The sequence below is a fragment of the Elephantulus edwardii genome, unplaced genomic scaffold (genome assembly GCF_000299155.1).
Source record: "Elephantulus edwardii isolate Elephantulus edwardi_28Jun2011 unplaced genomic scaffold, EleEdw1.0 scaffold00075, whole genome shotgun sequence".
NCBI classification, from domain to species: domain Eukaryota; kingdom Metazoa; phylum Chordata; class Mammalia; order Macroscelidea; family Macroscelididae; genus Elephantulus; species Elephantulus edwardii.
In genome coordinates, this window is record NW_006399825.1 from 7,367,082 (window position 1) to 7,388,177 (window position 21,096).

Below are 21,096 nucleotides of genomic sequence, written 5' to 3' on the forward strand. Positions count from 1 at the left end.
TCCGTGATGGTTTTTACATTGATATTTATTTTATCAGAGATTAATATGGCTACTCCTGCTTTTTTCTGGTTGCCATTTGCTTTTTCAAGTGGAGCTTTGTGGGAATGCCTGTTTGTGCATCATTCTGTCACTGATCACCGGCCGATAACGACCAGGGAATATCAGTGCCAGAAAGGCAAGGTCACCAGCATGAGGTTATCCACGCTGGAGTGCAAAGGAGCCCACACATTGGCTTTGGGCTTTGGTTCTGCTTCATAAAGACATCCTGACTCACCCTGGACATACAAATCCCTCGATTGCAGCTAACTCACCACGCACTACCATTTAATCGATTCTGGTTCACAGCAGCTCTGAAGGACAGAGTAGAATTGTCCACAGGGCTTCCAAGGCTGTAAATCTTCACACAGGCTGTCTGCCTCATCTCTTTCCCAAGAAGCATCTTGTGGGCTTGAACAGACAACCTCTTAGTTAGCAGCCAAATGCTTTATTCATGGCACTTCTAGGTTCTTCTGTGTTAGCTAAAAACTCAAACTCATTACCATCATCAAGTGAGAACTGACTCACGCTGACACTCAGTGGGTTTTGGAGGCTATAAATCACGTGAGAGGAGATTGTCTCCTGTGGAGCCACTGGGCCATTTGAACTTCAAGACAGGGGTAGCCTTCAGCTTAGCAGCTCAGCTTCCTCCAGACGAGGCCACCAGGGCTCCTGTATCTCACCTGAAGGAGAGAGCTTCTCCATCCCTATGTTTTACAGCATCAGAAACTCGCTGGTGGGTCAGCCAAAGGTTGGTTCTGACTCCACAGCAGTGAGTTTGAAGGTTTTTAATCAGGTAGCTACAAAAATAGGGGCAGGAAGAGAATCAGGTCCAATCACTCCATAGGACACAGACCTCCCTCAAGTAGAAAATGTTGTCACTCTAGGGTCAGCTCTTTCAGGCCCTCTCTTCGGTTCATGAGTGGGGTTTATGAGAATCTACTTGATGGCAGTGAGTGGTGGGTTCTCTGAAATTGAGGGACTGATATGTCCAGGGTCAGACAAGAAGTTCTGATAAAGCAGAATTAAATCCTAAAGTCAAATTGTGTGACTATAATTTGATGGGGAGAGAGAGAGAGACTGGTAAAGAAAAGGGGGAAAGTCTGGTGTGAAAACCAATGTATATGATCTTTATGAACTTTGTATGTAAGCCAGTATAAAATAAATCCTAAAGTCAAAATATGGCCTCCCCTCCTACCCCATGCAGACAACCTATATTGGTTGGCTTTGCCTCTCTGACATTAGTTTCCCCTTATAAACTGCTAGTCATCAATGAGGGAATTATGCACAGGGTATCTGACTATGTAAAAGAGTGCTCCGAAGAAAGCAAAAAATTTTATTATTGTCCATTTAGTTGTTGTTGTTTTTGTTGAAATATATTTTTTTCTGCATGATCTTTTAAAAAAATATTTTGCTTAATAACACTGGAATTAAATGTCATCCAATCATTCATACATTGTTTTATAATATTGTAGTTATAGTTTCATTTAATCATTCACATGTATTTTATAACATTAGTTACAACTGATTAATGTAATTAATTATAATGTATGATAAAAATTTATTTTGCCTTTCCCTTCACCCTCCTGAGCTACCTCTTCATTTCCCTCTCATTCTTTTCTCATTTCTGGTGATTGTCCATTTTGCATTATTCAAGTCAAGACTCACTTCCATTTTTTTGCACAAGTGACATATAAAATCAGTCCTGTTACTTTTTACCTTATTAGACTTTTGAGACTTTGCCCTGCCATCCATCACATGACTTTTCATGCATGCGTGCTTTGTTCTTCCAAGTGAATTGTAATTTCCCTGGGACGGGGAGGCATCTTTTGAGTTCTTTGTATTCTCCATTAGCACTGATGCATGCTCTGCACACAGTAGATGTTAAATAAATGTTTGTTGATTTTACTGCTTTTCAAGTCCCACAGAATCATACAAATTAACAGAGAAGAGCCCTTAAAAATCATCTACTTTCCCTAAAAATAAATAAATAAATAAATAAAAATTAGTTTTGGCTCACTTGAGACTTGACTCATAATATTTAGAATTTAATGATATTTCTGGCAACAAGATTTTAGGTTAATTTTGTATGGGTGTGGGATAAACATACAAGCAACAGAAATTTTGTGGTTTCTAGATTCCTTACCTGTATACTTCCAGGATATTATGCTCATCATGTTTCTGTGTGTATTTTCCAGAATGGTTCCCACCGCCTAAGCCCCAAAGCCTTCAGATGGTCTGGAACAGGTAAGTAACTTGGGGAGCTCCTTAAACTGCAAGACAGTGGTAGTTCCGTGGACCTCAGACCTCTCAACACGCCCCAGAGACCACTGGGAGAGCCGGGAGCCACCTGTAGATTTGTTAGTTTTTCTCTTTGCACCATTTTGCTTTCAGTGAATTTGGTCATTAAAACAGTTCTGTGCCCCTCGACTATGCCCCAGGCCCTGAGAACGAAGGAGTGTTGGCCCGCAAGAAAACCTAGTGGGTTTATTATTCTCTGACACAGAGAAACCAAATAGCATCATTGAGTGGCTATTGGAGGGGGGGCTGCTTGATTCATGGAGGTCATGCTTTCCCAGGCCCTCTCTACGCAGCCTTGCCTTCGACCAGGCCAGACTTTTATTACCAGCTTTCAACAAATCCCTAGTTTCTTTTGCAAAGTAAAACAGATAATAGAGACATTCCCGGAATAGTTAGCTAACTAAGCCGTGCCAGGCAACCTCAGGGCTAAGAAGAACTCTGTGTTTTCGGACAATGACCAATTACAATAACCAGTATTATTTGATCTGAGAGTAATTAGCCGAGGCTCTGTTCTTTTTGCTTCAGTGAGGAGGCAAAAAGGGCAGTGAGGAAAACATCAGAGACAGGGGAAGCAGGCTCAAATGTCAAAGAAAAACACACTCTCACAGGTGGGGAGAAATGGAAGAGAGGTTCACTGGCCAAGGTCCTAACTGGTCATTTGAACATTGTTCTTCTCTGAAAATGTGGTATCATTTAACCTAACAGTATTTCGTTTGATTTCTCTCCATACTTGCTGTTCATATGCTTTAAAAAGCCTCCAAGTAGAGGGAATGTCAAGGTCCAAAGAATAAAGTGGGTGAGGAACACAGAAGTATGGCTATCAAAGGATCTTTTATGGGGAGGGACAGTCTCCGTTGGATGCCTGCACATCCACTCTTCTTTTCAAAAGCTTGGTACAACCCCTGAAGCCCTGGCCAAAGATCTTAGCACTGCCCAGGGCTTTCTAGGAATTCTGGTGGTAGAGTGACTTAAGCATTTGGCTGGTACCTCTAAAGTCAGTAGATTGAACCTACGAGCCCTGCTGGAGGAGTAAGATGAGGCAGTCTGCTTTCATAAAGATTTATAGCCTGTTGTTGTTAGGTGCCTTTGAGTTGATGGCAACTCTATGGACAACAGACCTGAATCTTGTCCTCTCTTGTGCTATCCTTATCATCTCTGATACACCTGAGTCCATTGCTGCAGTCACAGTGTCAATCCATCTCATTGGGGAACTTCCTCTCCTTTGCTGATCTTTCCCAGCATGATATCCCTTTCCAAGGTAAAGCCTCTCTTAGCTACATGTCCAAAGTCTGGAAGACAAAGCTCTACCATCCTTGCGTCCAAGAGAGAACTCTGGCGGCACTTTGGCAACCTTAATGAGTAGCTCTGTTCTGTCTTGAAAAAAACCCTCATGCTCATTGCCATCAAAGCAGAATCAGCTCATAGCTGAGCCTTCATTGGGCCTCCGAGGATGTAAACTGCATGAGAGATTGCACATCTTTCTTCTAAGGAGCCATTGTTGGATTCAAACAACCTGAAAGGCAAGCCCTTATGGTTCGCATCACAGTACTCTGTGGGTTACACCACTAGCTCCCTCCTGCCCTACAGGGTCACTCTGAGTCAGTATGGACCTGAGAGGGTGGGTTGAGTGGACGTAGTCTTTCTATAACTTCACTACTGGCCCCCAAAGCAAATGTTAACTCTAAACCAGCAAAGCACCTTAATGATACCCTGTATTGCTGCACCACTATCACATAGCAGCAAATGGCTCCATCTGATGTTGTTGTGGACCATCATGTCAAAACTGACTCCTCGCTGACCCTCAAGCAGGATTTCAGAGGCTTTAAATCACACAGGAAGAGATTGTCCATCTTTCTTTCAAGAAGCAGCTGGTGGATCAGAACCACATGCCTTTGGGTTGGCCGTAACTCCTTACTACTAAGCCTTCTATCAGGAGCCCTGGCCTCCTGATATGGCCGCTTTATTCTAGTGCTGAGCGGGACTTGAACTTGATGAGCAATCCTTCAGTTGTCATTCCCACATCCAGCAGCTGGCACCCTTGCTGACTCCCTTGCACTCCACAATGTCTGTCTGCCTTTTCTAAGCCTTTTGGCTTCTCTGCTCACACCCCTACAGAAGTGAATAATGCCTAGAGCTTTTTTCCCCCCTCTCATACATGTAGGGTTTTGTTGTGGTGTTTTTTTAAAAAAAATGATATTTAAATGACTTTAAATCAAATTAAAACTTAGTTGCTCAGTTTCATTAGCCCCATTTCAAGAGCTCTACTACCACAGGTGAACAGTAGCTGTCATATTGGACAATGGAGTTCCAGGCTATTTTTTTTTTTTGTCTTAGAAAGTCCTATGGGACAACACTGGCCCAGGTGACTGTGTGAGAAAGCTCCTGGCTTTGGGAAGCATTTTGTCCTAGAAAGAACATGGTTAATATTGAAAGATGTGCTTAACCGTGTGCTCCATATGATATTTAACTTACGCCTCACAAAGTCCGAGGAAACTGAGGCACAGTGAACTTCAGTACCTTGACAAAACTTGTTCTGCTTTCAAGTGGTGGAGCCGAGATTCACTTGGTACAGATCTCCGGTGTTGTCAACTCAATCGGGTTACAAATGAGGGGGACAGAAAACCAGCCAAGTGTCACTAAAATTTTTTGCAAGATTTCTGCGAAGGTGAGAGGCGCTGTTCATACACCTGTGAAGTCCTCGGGCTTTGCCTAGTACTATGGCGACCAGGTTTAGAGGGGTCCACCAAGTGCACAGAAAGTAGGAAGCAGGAGTGGCATCCACTTCCTAAACAACTTGCCTCCGGAAACTCTATGAACTTTGATAAATGCCGATAGTTGTAGAGGGTTTTCAGGCCTTTTGTTCATAGGGTCGCTATGAGTTGTGCTCAACTCAAAGGCAATCAACACCACTACCACCATCACCAAGTACACACTTATTTTCTGGCTTGATTAACAAATTGTAGCACAGCCTCTCTGGTGCCGTATCTTCTCTTTATTGTGCACATTCCTTCTGTGTCTACTTGACAACATCCTAAACTGACAGCATTTTTAAACAAATATCTACTTTATCTCTGTCCTTTTTCTTCTTATTGTAAATCTAGGTAAAACATAAAGAACTCCGTTGAGCTCACAGTGGCCAACTTTGCATTCCAAACAGATAAAGAAGGCCTTTGCCCTGTGAAGGGTGACGGCAGCGATGTGGAAGGGAATTTTCAGACTTTAAGTCAAGCTGTGCTAAGAAATCAAGACTGTTGCCTCTGGCCCTTGGGAATCACTAGGTTTTTAAACATGTTGAGTGATGGGCTAGTACATGAGATGCTACTTTACATGACTAACAAGTCTGATTTTCCCATTCTCATTGTGCTTGTTTCTATTTTGGACTTCTAAAATGAAATGTGGATGTCATTCATGTCCAGCACACCATTTAAGATCGATGCACAATTTTCTTTCTTTTTAGGACTTTGATAAGCAGTAGGAACTGCGGCAGTTCAGGTGGCCTAGAATGTAACACAGGGACAGGCTCTCTCCCATGCTGCTCCTGATATACCCATAGGAAGTTGTGGCAGCTCTTCTAGCTAATGTTGGGAATGAAAAAGTGTAAGATGCTCTGTATCCTTCAACCTAGAAATTTTGCTCCTGAGAATTTACCCTAAGGAAGTAATTGCACAAGTACACAAAGATTTCTCTTTGGGGATATTTTTACAGTAAGACTTTAATAAATATTCACACCACCCAGCCCCAAACCCAACAAAAGAGGAAACAATATAAGAGTCCAAGTATATAAATTATGATATGGTCGTGTAATGGAACGCCCTGCAGCCATTATAATTACGCCACTAAAAGCTGCTCAGAAAGAGAAAAACATCAAGATAATCAAGTGGGAAAAGCAGGTTAAGACAGCAGGTACAATATAGTGGGAGTGAAAAATGGTCAACAAAGCAATGGTGATGATCAGTGGGGAGGTAGCTTCAGAGACGAGGGGTGGTTTGTGTTTTCTTTCTTGGTATTTTCTAAGAGTTTTAAGATAAATGTGTGTTATTTTGGTAGGGGTACACTTCTCATGTGGAGGAGGGGTTCACCATAGGTTTCTTTGATTTTAGTAAGAGACTCTCATTAATTAAGCAGATTCTTTTAATCCTTCAATATCCTCTTGGCAACATCGCAAACCGAACAAATGATATTTTTATTAACATTGGGCATCTGTGGAAAGGGGTTGGTAGGCAAATGATCATTTGCAATGTTCACTTTTCATGCCAGCTTTTAGTTCTAAATTAGCAATTGTAATCAACATGTGAAGAATTGTTCTAAAAGGAGTTAAAAGAGGCTGCAAATTGTAGAACTGTGGCAGTATATATAGGCCATGGGCACTCAGTAAAACTGTCCACTGAGGAAGATGCAGGTTGTTAGACGCAGGGACCCAGAAACCACACCACCACTGAAGAATAGGTGCTGTTTATAGTGGCCCTCTGCTAAGTTTCTGAGGCTGTAAATATTTACAGAAGAGACAGCTCTCTTTCTCTCAAGAAGCAGCTGCTGGATTCCAACTTCCAGCCTCTGGGTTAGGAGTCTGAGATGGGTCTTTAGGCACTAGAACTTCACTTCAATCACTGCCATTGAGTTGGTTCTGTCTCCTAGCAGCCCTGCCACAGATCTCCGAGGTCGTTATTGTTAACCTTAAGGAGGGTGATCTGGAGGTGGGGTCTGTAGGGAGATGTGCTGCTAACCCAAAGGTCAAGCCTCTCTTATAGTTCAAATCCACCAACAGTTTTTTTTGGAAAGATGGTCAGTCCCCTCCTGTGAGATTTATACCCTCTGAAAACCCTCTGGAGGGTTGGTTATGAGTTGGTTTTGACTTAATGGCAATGAGCTGAAGTGAGCCATTTTTAACCTCTTGGTTAGTAACGCAACATACTATATACACAACCAGAGCGCCCACCAAACACAGGGAAAGTGTCAGGAAAGGAACATTTGTGCCCAGAGATGCAGTCTATGCATTCCTAGGCCCTTCCAAACAAGCAAGAGTGTCGGATAGTCACAGTAAGTAGAGATTGGTAGGAACTTGTCAAAATTTCACACTTGGCGGCCTCTTCATGCTGTTAGTAAAAAGCGTAGGCACCAAGGGGAGACCAGGAGCGCTCTGGATGGAGACAATCCTGCCAGTCCTCCATCAGGCTGGAGCTAATGCGAGGACTCCATCCACCCTGCATCCCTTCCCACTCGCCTGGCCGAGAAGAGAGCACTGAGGAGTACACATTCTTCCTCCGTCTTCGGTCAATGAGGCAGTTATTTCTGGGCTTGAGGGTAGTTGTCTATTTGCAGAAACCGTTTTATGTCATGGGAATCAGGTACCTGAAAGTTTGCTAAGTAAACTATATGCAAAGCTTAGGCAAATTTTTATTCTGAACCTGGGTTCCCAGCATTGTTGCATAGTGGTTTCTGCAGAGGGAAAGGATGTCTGTTGGTCCTTTGAATCTTCATGTGTGTTGGACATGTAGTAAGCTTGTGGATTTTTGGTTTTTTTAGGGATTTGCTATGAGATCCCATGACCATGCAACTCCATTTCCCCCCTTAAAATTTATTTTGTTGTTTTATTTTAATGCAGTTTTAGGTTTACAGGAAAATTATATAAAAAGAACAAAATTCCTATACATCTGCTTTCCTCCTGAGCACTGTTTCTTTTAATGACATCCTGTATTTCTGTATATTTGTTACAATTTGAGGAACCAGTGAGAAGACATTGCTGCTAATGGGAAGTGATACTTTATATTAAGACTCACTCTCTACACTGTACAGTTCTCTGGCTTTTGACAAATATATGTCATATAAAAACTTTGGTGGCATGATCCTTAGCATGCTGCACTACTCGTCAAAAATCTATAAATCTCCTGTGGTTCAAATCCACTAGCAGCTCTGAGACAGAAAGACAGGCAGTCTCCTCTCGTTAGGATTTACAGCCACAGAAACCCAATAAAGAGATGATAGGAGTCAGAATGACTTGAGGGTACTGAGAATTTTATAATGACATATGCCAGAATGGGCAATCTCCTGTGTTGTTTACTGAAAACCCACTGTGGGTGAGTTCCAACTTGACGGCACATACCACTAGCAATGTATTATCCATTACTATCATACAGAATATTTGCAATTGCTTAAAACGCCCTGTGTTCCACCTGTTTATCCCTTCCACCATCCCCTGAGCCTGTAAGAACTATTGATCTTTTCACTGTCTCTTTTTTTTTTTGCCTTTTCAGTATATCATGTTCTTGGCATCATGTAACATGTAGCCTTTCAGACTTGCATATTCACTTAGCAGTATGCATGTACGATTTCTCCTGCTATGTAGCTAATTTCTCTTCATTGGCAACTAATACTCTCCTGAATGGACATGACCATGCCACAGTCTGTCTGTTCACCAACTGAAGGATCTCTTGGTCATGCAACTTCATTGTGAATGGCAGGCATAAGTCCTGCAGTTAAATACCTCCCGGAACTGCACTGTTTCCCCTCTTATGGCTTTCCTCTTACAAAGTTGTCTCTAGGCTGTGGAGATGGGTCTACTTAAATTACTGGAACTGTTGTCATTGTTGTTGGATCCCAACAAGTCAACTCACAGCTACCCTGAGAACAACACATCTGAACCTTGTCCTGTCTGGCTCCGTCCTCACGGTCTCTGCCACGTTCTAGCCCATTGTGGTCACTGTGTCAACCCATCTCGTTGGGGGTTTCTTCTCTTTCATTGACTCTACCTTTCTCAGCATGCTATCTTTTTCCAAAGACTGTCATTAGATTGTCATTGGTAGGTGCCATCAAGTACCAGTCATTGTGACCCTATAGACAGCAGGTCTGAATCCAGTCTTATCCTGTGCCATCCTCATCCTCTCTGATGTATTTGGGCCCCTTGCTGCAATCACTGTATCAACCCATCTGGTTGAGGGGCTTCCTCTCCTTTGTCAGCCCTCCATCTTTCCAAGCATGATGTCCCTCTCCAAGGAATAGCCTCTCCCAAGAGCATGCCCAAATGAGACACGGCTTTGCCATCCTTGCCTTCAAGGATCACTCTGGCTACACTTTCTCTAAGATATATCTGTTTGGTCTTTTGGCAGTCCATGGGATATTCAGTACTTTTCTCTAACACCACAACTCAAAGACATCAATTCTTCTTCTGACATATTTATTCATTATCCAGCTTTCATATGCATAGCAAGTGATTGAAAAGACTATGACCTGGATAAGGCAAAGCATAGTCTTTAAACTGACAGCATTGCTCCTGACTACAAACATGCCCAGTGCAATATGTCTCCTGATATCCTGACTGCTGGTACCAAGGATGTCAATTGTGGATCCACATAAGATGACAATTTCAGGTTTTTTCTCCATCTGTCATGATATTGTTGCCTATCACCCCAGTGGTGGGAATTTTTGTTTTCTTGATGTTGAAATGTAATCCATATTGAAGGCTGTAGTCTTTGATCTTCTGCAACAAGCACTTGAAATCCTCTTCACTTTCAGCAAGCAAGCTTGTATCATCTGAATAAAGCAGGTTGTTGATGAATTTTTCTGCAGGTCCTCATGCCAAATTCTTCTTCATAGAGTCCAGCTTCTCGGATAATTTGTTGAGCATACAGATTGAATAAATAGGAAGAAAACATAATCCTGACACACATCTTTCTTAATTTTAAATCATACACTGTTCCCTTGCTCTGTTCAGACAACAGCTTTTTGGCTTAGATATAGGTTTAACATAAGCACAATTAAGTGTTCTTGGGATTCTCATTCTCAATATTAGTCATAATTTGTTATGATTCACACGAACAACAGTCAAATGTCTTTGCATAGTCAATAATATTCAGAGGATATTCTTCTGGTATTTTCTGCTTTCAGCCAGGACCCAACTGCCATCAGCAAGGATAAATTACAAGTAAATAGGAAGTGTGAACACACAGGTCTTCACAGGATCGACCCCTAATGCTCTATCCAACTTAGGTTGGGACCCCTTCTCCCAGCCTCTGTCCCTGGCCAGTCAACTGACTTTTACTCTCTACACTTACTCTCCTTCCTTTCACCCTCAGATCAGAATTTAAACCACATTTCTCTGTGGCAGTATGTCGTCTTATCTGCCTTCAGTCCTCCATCTCTAATCTAGAATGATACTCTTACAAAAAATGCATCCCTGACCACCTTCTTCCATTGGCTATCAGGTTTCAGAACTTTTAATTCACTATTTTTATCGGTGAATCGATCAGTGATCAATTGCCCTTTTAGACTGTTAGTGATCAGAAGGCAAGATCTTGTCCTGTACAACCCAGCACCAGCCACCTACTAGCACATAATAGTTTCTCAATAAATAGATTTATTCATCTCCAAATAGTATAACTCAACATTAAGTCAGTTTGTCCCTATTGTGATTTAAATAATTGATTACTTTTTGCCTTCCATGCTTCATCTCGGGGAAAACCAAGAGAACTTCTCAACTAATAACTTGAGGGCTGAGCTTCAAACACTCTACAGATAAGGCTATTTTCCGCCCAGGCAGCACCTTCCATAATCTGTCTCTCCCTTTCCCCATCGTCATTCCATGCTATGGCTCTCAGAGTCTAGAATCTATTTTCAATTGAGCTTTCCTGCTTGGTCAGGGATGCTATGTCCCTCAAGGAAGAATCTTTTAATTACATATTTCTGCTTCTGTAATTAAAATTCTATGCCCTTTACGTATACATGCATAATGTACAGTGGGAACGGGGAGAGTTAAACCATAGAACACAGGCTTTCTTCCTTCGTCTCAGTTAGAGGACAGCCATAAGTTTCAGTGTTGGGGGGATGGTGGGGAGGCAGGGGTGCAGATTTTCCCACCTCCTATTCACTTTAGTCATCCAGGAAGATTCTACTTGGAATACACTTGTAAATCTCCCTACCTCCCTTCCCCCTTTCCTGTTCAGAGCTCCCCTTTCTTTTTCAGAAGGGAGACTTCTAGAGAACCTTTTTTTCTCTCTCACTTCTCCAGGTTGGGCAGGGTTCCTGAAGCTGAAGACTTGGCATCCCAGATGCTAAAAGGATTTCCCAGAGCTCGGGTGTCTGCCCAAGAAGCACTTGTTCATGATTATTTCAGTGCCCTGCCATCTCAGCTGCACCAGCTTCCGAAGGGTGAGAGAGGGTGGCTGTGGGTGCATTGTGCGTGTGTGTTCATATGCACGCCTGTGCGTACATGTGCGTGTGTCTAAGTGCTTTAGCTGAACAGTAGAAAACCATAGAATCTACAGTCAGAAGAATAGAGACCAGTTTACCTGGGAAGAGAAATATGGAACTTAATGCAACTCGATGTTTGTGTAGACTAGAGACTGGTGACCTAGTCCACAGGTGCTTGTGCTGTCAACCCCAAAGTCCCACCTCTCCGGCAGCTTGAGCCAACCAGCAACTTCACAGGAGGAAGATGGACAGTCTTCTCCCATTGTGATTTACAGCCCCAGAAACCCACTGGAGGGACAGCTAGAGAGTCAGTTCAACTAGATAGATGGCAAGAGAAAAGGCTACAAATTGCATCCCCAAGAATCTTAGCTGGTGGGCTCAAACTGCCAGAGAGGTGGAGATGTTTGGACCAACACACTATGCTCCCAGGATGCCCTGATAGTACATAGACTAGGTACAACTCCCAAGTTCTGGTGAAGAGGTGACAGGACTTCCTTGTAACTATCCAAACAGTTCATTTGCACATATTTGTACTTAGAAATCAAAAGAGATGAAGTTACCTTGGGCTTGTTTGTGTTAACTAGCCTCTCTGCCAAGAGATGGAAAACCAGAGTTTTGGTTTTTTGGTTTGTTTTGTTTTTGTTTTAAATTTATTATTAATTTCAATGAAAATTTACAGAGATTGTGGATTTCCATTCATTCATTGTTGTACTTTTCTCCCTTCCCAGCCCTCCCCCCTAGTACACTTTTCTCTTGGAAAAGTAAAAGAAAAACCCTTTCATTGTTTTACAGTCCCTCCCCCCAGGTCCACTCCACTATGTAGCCTTCGCTCTGGACTCCCGTCATGACAAAAATACCTAATCACATATCCCTTTTAAACAGCTTTCTCTGTCATCTGTTTCAATGCAGTATACATTATTTATCCCGCCTTTCTGAGTCTCCCTCCAACCCTGATGTCAGTCCTGTTTTATAACAGTGGCACCATGCAGTATTTGTCCTTTTGTGACTGAGATAATTCACTCAGCATAGTGTTCTCCAGGGTCACCCATTTTGAATAATATTGCATGAGTTCTTTGTTTTTCAATGCAGTGTAGTATTCCATGGTGTGGATATACCACAGCTTCTCTATCCATTCGTTTGTTGATGGGCACTTAGGTTGCTTCCAACTCCTTGCTATTGTGAACAAAGCCACGATAAACATGGGTGTGCATGTATCTGCTTAGATGTCAGTTATGGTCTCTTTGGGATATATTCCCAGTAGTGGAGTTGCTGGGTCAAATGGTATCTCTATTTGCAACTTTTTGAGAAAGCACCATACCACCTTCCACAGTAGTTGCGCCACAGAGATTTTTAAGAAGCCTTTTCTCTTCCATCCAGAGTAAGATGATAGGGGCCATGGATATGTGGGGAGAGGGAAGCTGGGCTGCTCTTGATTGGTAACATGATGCCTCCGAAGGAAGAACGGGGTGGGGTCTGGGGGAGGGTGCATCCTCCAGGCTGGATGCCCACTGGGTTCACCCTGAGATCCGCCTTTGCTGCCTGGACCTGAAGTCATCCTCCAGATCTGCAATCTGCCCAGGGAGCATGTGACAGGAGCTGCCTCGTGGTTCTCAGAATGCGGTCAGGAGAGGCCAGGAGAGGATGTGGGCAGTGTGGGCATGTCCGGCTGTGTGGGGGGAACTAGCCCGCGGTGGCATTTCTTTGGCGACATCCAGCGTTGGAGTGGAAGCTGATTTTAGCCCTTGGTGAGTTGTGCAGCTGACCGTAAGGCCTCTCTCTGGTGGGTGGAATTGGGTGGAATCCATCAGAGGCTTCACTTCCTTTTCGATTTTGAGAGCAGGACGTTAGGATGAGATTGGGGAGGAAATGTACATAGATTGTGATGGGGTGACGATAGAGTAAGGAAGTATAGATAACAGTGTGGTCTGAAGTCCCAGGGTCTGTAAACGTGTCCACATGTTATCTAGGACACAGTCCTGCTGTGGTCGAGAGCTCTGTTTGAGACCTCTTGAGTTATTTTACTTTGAAAGCGAATCATTTAGGCGCTTCCCAAAAATCACCATCATTGTACAGCTGGGGTTAATGTCTTACTTAACCCTGTAAGAAGAGTCAGTCATCAGTATTTATTAAGTTGCCGTTAAGTGTCAAGAACATATTAAGTGCTATAAAAAGTTGAGGCAAAGGAGACTTGGCCTTGGCCTCAAGGATCTTATGGAGTGGGAGGAAAGGAGAGTGAGGAAGAGGAAACGGGGCACCCTCATCCTCGTGTTAGCACAAATCATATCTAAACAATGAAAATCTGCTCATAATCAACTGCAGATGTCCAGAGAAGCCATTGTGCTACAGGCGATGCTCTGGAGGGACCGGAGCAGTTCAGGGGGGGCAGATTAGACTGGAAGTGGGAGCAGTTCAGGGGGGCGGATTAGACTGGAGAGGAAGGACGTGCTTTGGCCTGAGTGGAATAAAAGACACTCCAGAGCGACTTCAATTCCTTCTCCATTTCTGCTCCTTCTGCCTCCACTTCAGCCCCATTCCCTCCCAGACTCCATCCAAACACCTCCTTCCCAGGCTGAGCCTCTGTAGGTATCCCTTCTTTGCTTTTCCCCCTTGGGCTCAGAACTTCTAACACTTCAAGGAAATATATATGTTTGGACACATTTAGAAGCACAGGGTCAGTCTCTCTATCTGCGCTCCCCCCCCCCCCCCCGCACACACACACACTCTCACATCCGTACACCAACACACATCCTTTACTTAAACAAACCAACCCACAAACAACAAAACAACACAGGTTCCCCTATGGGCTATTCTCCTGGCTGCTATTCTGGATACAAAGGGACCTCTGGTGGCCTAGGGATGAGTTTCTCTGCTAATCCAAAGACAGCTGGTTCAAATCCATCAGCTCCTGTACAGCAGAAAGAGAGGCAACCTCTTCCTGTGTCATTTACAGCCTCTGAAAACTCACTGGAGAGTCTGCTATGAGTTGGAGCCCATTCAACAGCACATAACAACAGTAAGACTTCTGCAGATTTCTAAACATAAACTTCTCTGGGCACCAGCTTTTTGCGTGAAGGGTAATTAAAAAGACAGTTGTTGTCCAAGTTGATGAGTTTTTAGAAAGGGTGATTTTGTTTCTTCCTGATAGACCAGAAACAAATCCACCAACAGAAGGACTCTGGTGCATGCATATCTAGGGGATTGTGGTTTTGTGAGAGTGTGTGTGTGTGTGTGTGTGTGTGTGTATACATGCACACACAGGTATGAAGGAGACAGGGATATCTGTATTCCTTCTCTACTCACCCAGTCACAGAGCCTAAATCTACTTTGACACTTTTAGAGAAATGAAAAGATGGAATCTTGCAGGAGCCTGCCTGTGCTGGGGAGGGTAGCCAAGGAGTGCTCCCAGCAGGAGGGAAGTTGACTTTTCTTTATACATATAGGGGTTTTTCCATGCAGCGTTTAAATTATGCCTGATAAAAGGAGTTTCGTGGATGTTTCAGTTCTTTCAAATTCTCCTGGCTTCCTCCCAATTAAATGAGGTTTGTCAAAGCCACAGGGCTCTGCTGCTGCTGCCGCAGCCGACAAGCACTTCCTGCAGCGACATCTCGAATCCCCGAGGAAGAAGATGAAAGGGCCCGCACCACAAGACGGGGGAGGGGGGCGGACTGGGTGTGCTTGTGTGGTGGTGGTGGAGGGGGCGACAGGTACAGAGACAGGCCGACAGTTAGGACTCGAGACAAGTAGACAGATTTTCTTCCAATTGAGAAGGAGAATAGAGGAAGGGAGAAGTTTCTGTACTTCCTGGACAGTGGGGTAGTGGCCCTCACCAATGGCATTCAGTCTTGTTAAGGGACTCTTCTCTTGGTCTGGCAGTGCCAGTCTGCCTTTTTTTATTGCCCCTGAAATGAGCTTCTAGTAAGCACCTCCAGTGCAGACTGGAAGCCCCCGAGGATTAGCACAGTCCCCAAACTTGAAGGGACACAGACTTCCTCATGGTTGGCTGCCACAAGCTTTGGGGTTGTGCAAAAATATGGTATACTCTTGTGGGAGTTTCCCTAGCATCCTTATGCAGGAAATCTTGCTCCCCCATGGCATTTCAGAATGCAATCATTTAGGGACTCATATTTATATCCTTTTATTATTCTGGTTGTAGGATAACAGAGTTGTTACTTTAAAATATATTCTGATTCCCCTTTTGATCTGGAAGATGCCAGCTACTATTATTTGCCCTCTGAAGAGGACAATTAAAATCATGAAACTTGTGGATGAGGGCTATATGAAGAATAGAAGGACGGTCTAAACCCAGTGTCATAGATAGAGATTCCCCCAGATGGGAGAATCTGTCTCTCCCATCCATCTCTGCATCCATGAAGCTGGCAGGTGCCAAACCACACTTTCTCTAAGTCGTGCAGACTTTCTCTAGGTCTAGGCAGAGGGACTCTGTTGGGAGTGTTACTTGCTATGGAAAACCAGGAATGGCAGGGTGAGTTCTCTTGTTGGAGTGCACACTTAGAGGTTAAGGTGTGAAGATGAGAATGGAAAGCATGTGGGAACTTCTGCCAAGCTCCGACATGTTCTCTTATTGACTCTCAAACACCTGAAGAAACATTGGTGGAAGAAGAAATTATTGGTAGCCCCTCTCAAAACACACCCAACGGCAAGCTAATTGCTTTTGCAGATGGCCAGGGAGACGCTCTCCCTGCTCAGACACCGACTGACCGGCCACACTTGTGGTCCTCTTGGCGCAGTCCGCAGTGCAGGACGTCAGCTGGGGCAGCAAAGACCTAAAATTAGGCCCTTGGCCACTCTCTAATCTTAGCTGCAGGTTCAGCTTCTTCATTTAATTCCCTTTGCCCTGAGCATGAACTTGGGCTCTAGGGGGAAGAAAAGTGCTGTTTAATGATTTGGGGAGAGGAGGAGGAGAAAATCACTACTCTGCCCCTTCCAGAAACTGGCCCCACTCTATTCTTGTAGGAAAGTTTCCAAATTTGACCCTTGGAAAGTTATGATTGATTTGTGAGTGGACAACAGCCATTTTGGACCACAGGCACTGATCCACATGAGTCTCTTAGTTGGTTTGGTTTTTTTCTTGAAAAAAAAGAAATCTGTGGCAAGTAAATGCCAAGTGATTTAAGAGTCTGGCCCTTAAGCCATGGTCCTTGATCGCCTGGACTTCAAAGGCTGTCTCTCTCTCTCTCTGTGGGTTGGTCCCACTTTGCTTTCCAAATCCCTAGCCTGAGTTTCTTCCATTCCTTCCTAGACTAAATCCCTCTTCTATAAAACAGATTCTAACAACTTTGGAGGAGGGGGAGAAAAATCCCAGAATTTAAGAGCTTGCAGTTATTTCACAAATGTTTTTGCACAACGTCTGACAAGTCATGCTCTCATCCTAGACTCCTACTCCTAGAGGCAGAGGAGAGAGTATACAATTTATCTCCACTGTTAGTCACACTGTCCTGCTGTTTCACTTGGGAAATTATTCAGTCAGCTTTACTCACACCATCCCATTAATACCTGAATGATTAGTTTGTTTGTTTCTAAAAGAACCTCGGGCCTTTTATTAGCTCTTTACATATGTATTTGAAGATCTACATGATAGCTGTTTCCAAAGCTCACTTTGCTGGGCCGAATTCCTTTAAACTTTTATTTTACATTTTTTGTTTTTTGAAATAGATTCTGTCCACTCTATACTTGTTTTGTTTCATTGTTATATTCTGAACCCGTTCCAGTTGGTGTACTTGTCTTTGAGACTCTGTATCCAGCATAGACTCCAAGTTCTGCGTGGAAGAATTCCATCCTTGATCATTCATTGAATATTTTCTAAGTGCCTTTTGGGAGGTACACAGAAATGAATTAGTCATGGGCCCTGTCCTCAAAGAGCTTACAATCCTTAAGGAAATAAAACAAGCATAGAAGAAACAGCTGCAGATCACGTAAACACATGTGAAATAGTCTGGGCACACTGAAGAGACAAGATGAAGTCCAGCTGGGAGATGGAGGATGCCTCTTGTGAGTAGGTCTGGGAAGATGATGGAAACTGGATGGTTAGGGAAAAGGACTTTCCAAGCAGAGGAATGTCATCTTCTGCTTAATGCTGTCTACCATCATCCTGCAACTGTCTAATTTTAAATAACAGTGACACGATGCTGACTCACACCATGGCTGTTTCTCAATATGTCCTTTTGCAACAATCCACGTACCAAGGGAGCTTAGTTTAGTTCTTTGCATTCTCCCTCAGGATTTCAAGTATTTTCCATTTATTGCTTCTATGGTCTAGTCCACTTAAGTTTGTCCCTGCTGGAACAGAGGGTTAACTGCTCAGTTATTAATAGGAAGGTTAGCTGTTCAAAACTCCCCAAAGCTACTTCAGAATGAAAGCCTGGTGGCCCTCTTCTGAAGGATCACAGCCTTGGAAATCCTACAGGGTGTGTGAATCTACTCTGCAATGTGTGAGGTCATCATGAATTGGAATGACTCAGTGGCAACTGGTTTGATTTCTTGAAAGTTTATTCAGAATCTTGTTCTTCCACAAGGTTGGTTTTGAGGGATTGAAGGTTGAAAAAGAAGGAACAGAGATTCTGAGCTAGGTCTGTGGACTCTATTCTGACTCTAGACGTTTATTATCTAATTCAGACCACTTTCTCCACCATTCAAATCCTCTGTCCATCCATGGTAGTAGTCAGAGAGAAGCAAGTTAGGAATTATCTTCTATAACACACTAATTTTATTTATCTTTATTACACTTCTTGGAAGCAAGAGTGGCATCCACATCCTAAACAACATGGCCCCATAAACTCTATGAACTTTGATAAATATCGATAGTTATAGAAAGGCTTCAGGCCTTTTGTTCATAGGGTTGCTATAAGTCGTGCTTGACTAGGGGGCAGTCAACAATAACATATCACAGTTCTATCCCTTCTGTGCTCCAAGTTGTCTTCAACCCATTCCCACACAGTAGAGGGGATGCTGGGGTGAGAGATGGTCTGTGCTGTTGCATAGAGCCATGTTGCTTCAAGTCTGGATAAAGTAAGTATCTCAACCCTAACAAGCCTTTATTATTATTGTTGTTTCTGGTTTTGGTTACCTTTGAATCACAACCAACACAAGCCGACCCTCCAGTGGGTTTTCAGAGGTAGTAAATCACACAGGAGGAGATTGTCCATCATTCTCCCTCACAGCACTTGGTGGATTTAAGCCACATGCCTTTGGGTTGGCGGCACAACTCTTTAACCACTAAACCCTTAAATTGGTTAAATTTGTTATCCTCATGGGCTGAGAAATTCACAAGTAAAGATACACCATTTTAGAAAGAGTGTGAGACCTTAAGAGGGCAAAAGGACATACTATTTGCTATTCCATGTTCTCGTTATATAGCTGAGTCATTGATGTCCAGGTAATAGTAACAGTAGTTTTCACTTGGTAATAGAGAAATGTTTATACTACGACACATGCTAAACAAACCCAGAATTCTAAATAGCACAGGATAGTGTACCTGTGAAAATGTGTTATGCATATGAGCAAAACTGAAAGGTGGTAGTGGTTGTTGTTATCTGTGATTTATAGCGACCCTATGTACAATAGCTCTGAAACCTGTCCTATCCTGAACCAATCTCACTGCCTCTGACACCCCTACCCTCAAGACACCAGTCACTATGTCAATCTGTCTTGTCCAGGGCCTTCCTCTCCTGCATTGTCCCTCCTACCCTTCCACGCACGATGTTCTTCTCCAAGGACTGGTCCCTCCTGGAAACACACCCAAAGTCTGTGGCACAGAGCTTCAAAATCCTTGTCTCCAGAGAGCAAGTTGGTTTCACCTTCTCCAGAACAGACCTGTTTGTTCCCTCACAGTCGGTGGTATGCTCTTCTCCAGCCCCACAACTTATTAGTACAGTAGTTAAGCACTGAGTTGCTAATTGAAAGGTGGATGGTTTGAATCTATCAGCTTCTCTGTGGAAGAAAGATGGGCAATCCCATAAACAATTACGGTCGTTGAGCTGGGACCAGTTGGAAGGGAGTAAGTGATTGGGTGATTATTAGAGATTCTCTTCACCTTTGCCAATGCTTTCCTGAGTGTCAGTGTCTTTTCATCTTTATAGTTTTTTTAAAAAGTCAAGTGAAGGGGTGGGGGGGGCCTCTGGTGTCCTAGTGGCAAGAAGCTGTACTGCAACCCCAGAGGTACACGGTTCAAATCCACCAGATGCTCTGCCGGAGAAGGAGGGACAATTTCCTCCTGTACCTGTCAGATCTGATTTGATGGTACATGCACAAAAAAATAATAATAAAATAAAAATTTTTAAAAAAAAGTCAAGTGAGAAAAATGGTAGAGAGGGCCAAAGCTCTGGGTTGGGAGTTCAAGGACCTGAGTTTTCTTCTTTTTTCCTCAGTTTCTCCATCTGCACAATGGACTAATCCTCATTTCCTTTATCCCAGATTGACAGACTGTTTATTTTCCAAAGCTCTTAACTCACTGACTGAATGGAAGCCTTTATGTGAATGCAGTCCTGGGAGAGCGAGGGGTGGGAGAGAGAGGAAAAGATAAATAGGCACTAATTAATTTTAAAAGGAAAGATCATCTGCTTTAATCGGAAATGCATATGTGCTGTGCCCCTAGTCAGAGTTTTAAGTGCACTCCGTGTTAGTTAGCAACTTCAATTTGAAGTGCTGTGTGATCCTTTGGGCTTTGAAGCTATGAAGTCTATATACATACACATGAGCTAAAATTACCGCGTAATCACGAGGCCGGGTGCACTCTGAATAATTAAATGCACTGAGCAGTGCTGCCTGATGGATTGATGGATGGTGTGTAAGAGCAGCACAAAGACCACGTGATGGGGAAATTACCAGACATTTTGGGATGATGGTTTGATTTCCAGGCTCTCGCTCTCTTTCTTCTTCTTCTTTTTTTTTTTTTAACTGATGCTTTCTCCCTTAGCTGTTACAAGCAAGAGAGATTTGATTATCTTGTTTCCTGTGAAAGGTTATTTGGTTTCTCAATCCCATTAAGTCACTTTCTGCACTCCAGTGCACTGAGTCTTCACCAGGTTATCAGCCCAGGGAGAGTAAAAGGAGACACCAGGATCAGATTTCTAAGGGAAGGAAAGTTAAAGCAAAGTTTGAAAGAGGTGACAGCCAACAGCCAGGAGCTTAGGAACTCAATTAGATGGAAAGACAACTATCTCATTATGTTGTTCTGAAATGATCTAAATACATAAGAAACTAAAAGTTTTAAATAAACTTGTCCTGCTGACTGTCGAGATGACTGAATTTCCCCTTCTCGAAATTTTTTAAACACCCACTTTTGTATTTATTTATTCTAAGCGCGAAGCAGCTGCGATAATTATGCTGTCAGACTCAGTAAGCTAATGAGGAGTCACCAGAGTGGAAGGTTTGCATTTGTGCGACTGCGGAGAGTCGCTGCTCTGCTGCTTTTTTCTTTTTCTTTTTCTATGAGTTGGGGAGGAGAGTGTGGCAGTCCATGGCCACATTGCAATCCTTTTGATTAACTGGTTGCTTTCACAGCACTGTTCTGCCAGATAATGTTTCTCTCTCTCTCTCTTACTCTCTCTCTCTCTCTCT

The 21,096-nt window shown here is 43.3% G+C and overlaps 1 protein-coding gene across 2 annotated transcripts in view; it reads left to right on the forward strand.

Moving 5' to 3' along the window:
• CDK15 (cyclin-dependent kinase 15) overlaps window positions 1-21,096 on the forward strand; it is a 137,378-nt gene that overhangs the window by 113,839 nt on the left and 2,443 nt on the right. For both annotated transcript variants that reach the window (XM_006889088.1, XM_006889087.1), the window contains exons 11-12: window positions 2,235-2,283; window positions 11,339-11,478. In XM_006889088.1, coding sequence (XP_006889150.1) covers window positions 2,235-2,283; window positions 11,339-11,478 — 189 coding nt within the window. The remainder of the gene's footprint in view (window positions 1-2,234; window positions 2,284-11,338; window positions 11,479-21,096) is intronic.